The sequence below is a fragment of the Procambarus clarkii genome, chromosome 29 (assembly GCF_040958095.1).
Source record: "Procambarus clarkii isolate CNS0578487 chromosome 29, FALCON_Pclarkii_2.0, whole genome shotgun sequence".
Taxonomy (NCBI): Eukaryota; Metazoa; Arthropoda; class Malacostraca; order Decapoda; family Cambaridae; genus Procambarus; species Procambarus clarkii.
This window is the reverse complement of record NC_091178.1, coordinates 23,496,067-23,499,847: the sequence shown is the minus strand read 5'-3', so window position 1 is coordinate 23,499,847 and position 3,781 is coordinate 23,496,067. Positions and strand designations below refer to the sequence as shown.

Below are 3,781 nucleotides of genomic sequence, written 5' to 3'. Positions count from 1 at the left end.
ATACAGTGTTATGTTAGAGACTGTTCTGGAAGAGTTTTATGTGAGAGACTGTTATTCGACAGTTTATGGGACTATTCTGAGAAAGTTTTACATGAGTTACTTTTGTGGGTCAGTTTATGTGATAGACTGATCTTGGAAAATTTTATAAGAGAGATTGTTCCAGAACAGTTTTATGTGAGAAACTGTTCTGGCAGAGCTTTATGTGAGAGAGTCTTCTGAGACAGATTTATGTGAGAGGCTGTCTGTGAGATTATACATCCGGATAGGGGGAATTTACTTTACAGAGCAAACCCACGTTGGAATCCAGAAGTGAGAGTACACTATACTCAATCTGGCTGCAGAGCTTATGGTCTCCTCCGGCCTATGGTAAATTACTTTAACTGTTAACTGCCTTATTCCCTGGTTGTTAAGCCAGATGTGAGATTCTACTTCCGGGTTGTCTGCAAACTCAAACCCAGGCTCCATGCAGGGATGCCAGTTGTGGAATGATCAATCCGAAAGAAGAGATCGGCGAGAGCAAACGCCAAAGATGCAGTAGTACAGGAGAAGGACGAAAACCAAGGTGGTCTTCCCCTTCACAATGCGCCACAACACCTTCTCTCACTGGGTTGTTCTCTCTGTAACTCGCTTCGCTAAAGTAGGTAGAGGACTAGTTCTTACATCGAATTTAATATTCAGTGTTTTGGTTAGGGGCTGGAGCCTGAACCAGCTCAAATGCCACTTAAGGACAATTGGTAAGTAGGGTAATGAAATAGGGGCGTTATGGAGAATGAGAAATGGCATAAAACCTGTGTAAACAAATAACAATTTAATCAATAAACTTATTGTCTAATACACAGCTCCAAACTTTATGTTAAATCAAGAGAGTGACGTCAAATCTGTCAAACTCCACGGTTGTAGTAGATCTCCTGACCAACCACCTGACAGGTGTATAGAGACACAAGGCTTCGACCCACTGGACAGGTCATCAACAAACGTCAACTAACCTGAAACAGTTCTTGCACACTCTTGCCGAATCAACACAAAACATGAATTAATCAAATGAAATGGCACAACAGCGCCATAAGAACAATCACCATAATAACACACCCACAAGTAATTACGTTACTTCACGTCACTAGGTCGGCACTGAAATTAATTAACAATTAATATTCAATTAATTTACTTTAATAACTCACTGCCCCACAGTAGTCAAAGAGTTATGTTACTAACACAGCGCCCCACAGTGGTCAATCAAAGAGTTAAACTTATGTCACACGTCCCGACAGTGATCAACGAAAGAGTTATGTTAATAAAACACTGCCCCACAGTGGTCAACCAAAGAGTTATGTTAATAACACACTGCCCCACAGTCATCAATCAAAGAGTCATGTTAATAACACACTGCCCCACAGTGGTCAATCAAAGAGTTACACTTATGTCACACGTCCCGACAGTGGTCAACCAAAGAGTTATGTTAATAACACACTGCCCACAGTGGGCAACCAAAGAGTTATGTTAGTAACACACTGCCCCACAGTGGTCAACCAAAGAGTTATGCTAATGTCACACTGCCCCACAGTAGTCAATCAAAGAGTTATGTTAGTAACACACTGCCCCACAGTGGTCAACCAAAGAGTTATGCTAATGTCACACTGCCCCACAGTGGTCAACCAAAGAGTTATGCTAATGTCACACTGCCCCACAGTGGTCAACCAAAGAGTTATGCTAATATCACACTGCCCCACAGTAGTCAATCAAAGAGTTATGTTAGTAACACACTGCCCCACAGTCATCAATCAAAGAGTTACACTTATGTCACACGTCCCGACAGTGGTCAACCAAAGAGTTATGTTAGTAACACACTGCTCCACAATGGTCAATCAAAGAGTTATGCTAATGAGTCACGTCCCGACAGTGGTCAACCAAAGAGTTATGCTAATGTCACACTGCCCCACAGTGGTCAACCAAAGAGTTATGTTAGTAACACACTGCCCCACAGTGGTCAACCAAAGAGTTATGTTAGTAACACACTACCCCACAGTGGTCAACCAAAGAGTTATGTTAGTAACACACTGCCCCACAGTGGTCAGTCAAAGAATTACGCTAATACACTGTCACACTGACATTTAGCAATTACTTCAATACGTTAAATTATTGTTTATCAAATCAGATGAAACAATCAATTAATACTCAATACACTGTCAAACTGACAACTAGCAACCAATGACATTAATGACTTTACTAATTACATTACTAACTTCACTAAATACGTTTGATGTCCTTACATAATTAATCTGGAGGATTAATTATCTCGTGTCCCCAGACAAACTTCTAACAATGTATCACACTACATCATAATGCAATACACAACCGTACACATATGAGAAACCACACTTGTCACTCGGACAAAATAATCCAATGAGTAACAAACAACAATCAGTGACTTACTCTACTTACTGGATCCCTGTAAAGAGATAGATCACAGTGTCACACTGACATTAATGATCAATAACCTTCAATACACTGCAATAGTTGATAACAGCGTAGTGTCTCAAATGTGTTTATAAATCACTTGTACACACACACGAAAAACGTTACCTGTCACTCATTAGTGATTGTGAGAGTTTTCGGTGACTTGATTAAGTGGGAATAAATGAAATTGGTATAAGGAATTGGGCTCGGAAAATTTCTAAGAATTTTCTTTATTCTTTAACCTTTATTCCTTTCATGATATTCAATTAGATCACCTGAGGAAGGACTTGCTTAGCTAACACACCAGTGTAGTAAGCAGCTCATTCCTCACTTTGGGACCATGTATGAACAATTGACTAGGCGCGAGCAAACGCCGAGACCCCAATAAAAATTGAAATCCCCCCCACTAGGCCGTCGACCTTCGCCATTCGCCGATGCGAATCTAACGAGTAGGTCACGGGCTCTCACAACAATAATTTATTGTTGTGTGGTGCCGTATATTTGGTCCAAAACTCAGAATCAGTCTCAATTTTATTAGTCGAGTGTGAAGAACACTTGCATAACAATAATAATGTGTGGGGTGTAACGAAAAGACAGTGTTAACCATAACAACTTAGTTTATTCAATAAAGTACTAACTACTACAACAAAACAAAAAGAAATGTCAATGACGTTACTCGAAATCCTTCCTGTGACACTATCAATGACAGCTAGACACCAGCCCCTCGGACTGCATAATGAACTAACTCGAACATAAACGTGACCACAGAGGAATTAACAAGAAACAAGAACTAACAGATCTATAATCACAATTACAACAAATGACACAGTGGGCTCTGAAACACGTCTTCAGTAACCTCCTACTGTTCTACGCTTCAGTGCAGTTTGCTCCTGCAATAGCGGTTGGAATGCAATCAAATCAGTAGCCTTTCAATGACAACAATAACTAATGGGTTCACTGGCAACTCCAGCAACCCTTCCTCAAGTTAATCTTTACGTTAACACTTCGTCCCACGGACGATCAACACTCAGTAACAATTTGATTTACGTTAATAACAAGGTAACATTTACGTTAATTTAATAACTCTTACAACTGTCACTAGTAACGCGGAAATTACACAACACTCTACCCGTCGAGCATTCAGTGAGAAAATCCCATTAATCCCTGTACTCACAGACAGCTGTTTAAGCTCTTTACTAGTTACGTTAATTTACATTAATCGGATACTAATCACTCAGTGATCGTAAACTCTGATTTACAATGTTCAACGTGCTAAGAGAACGGTAATCACTCGTGATTACCTTTAGAGTAATTAATTACTATCCTC

At 40.0% G+C, this 3,781-nt stretch overlaps 1 protein-coding gene across 1 annotated transcript; it reads left to right on the top strand.

Moving 5' to 3' along the window:
* The first annotated feature begins 714 nt into the window (after positions 1–714).
* LOC138369653 (trans-Golgi network integral membrane protein 2-like) lies at positions 715–2,105 on the top strand. Its single transcript, XM_069333080.1, has 2 exons — positions 715–734; positions 1,478–2,105. Exons 1-2 carry the CDS (start codon positions 715–717, stop codon positions 2,103–2,105), a joined length of 648 nt encoding a protein of 215 aa, XP_069189181.1.
* The last annotated feature ends 1,676 nt before the right edge of the window (positions 2,106–3,781 follow it).

Excerpts from the sequence above, each read along its gene's own strand:
- LOC138369653 (XM_069333080.1), top strand. The coding sequence starts at position 715 with ATGCCACTTAAGGACAATTG. Across the intron at positions 735-1,477 it reads ATGCCACTTAAGGACAATTG|TGGGCAACCAAAGAGTTATG; the intron begins GTAAGTAGGGTA and ends CACTGCCCACAG.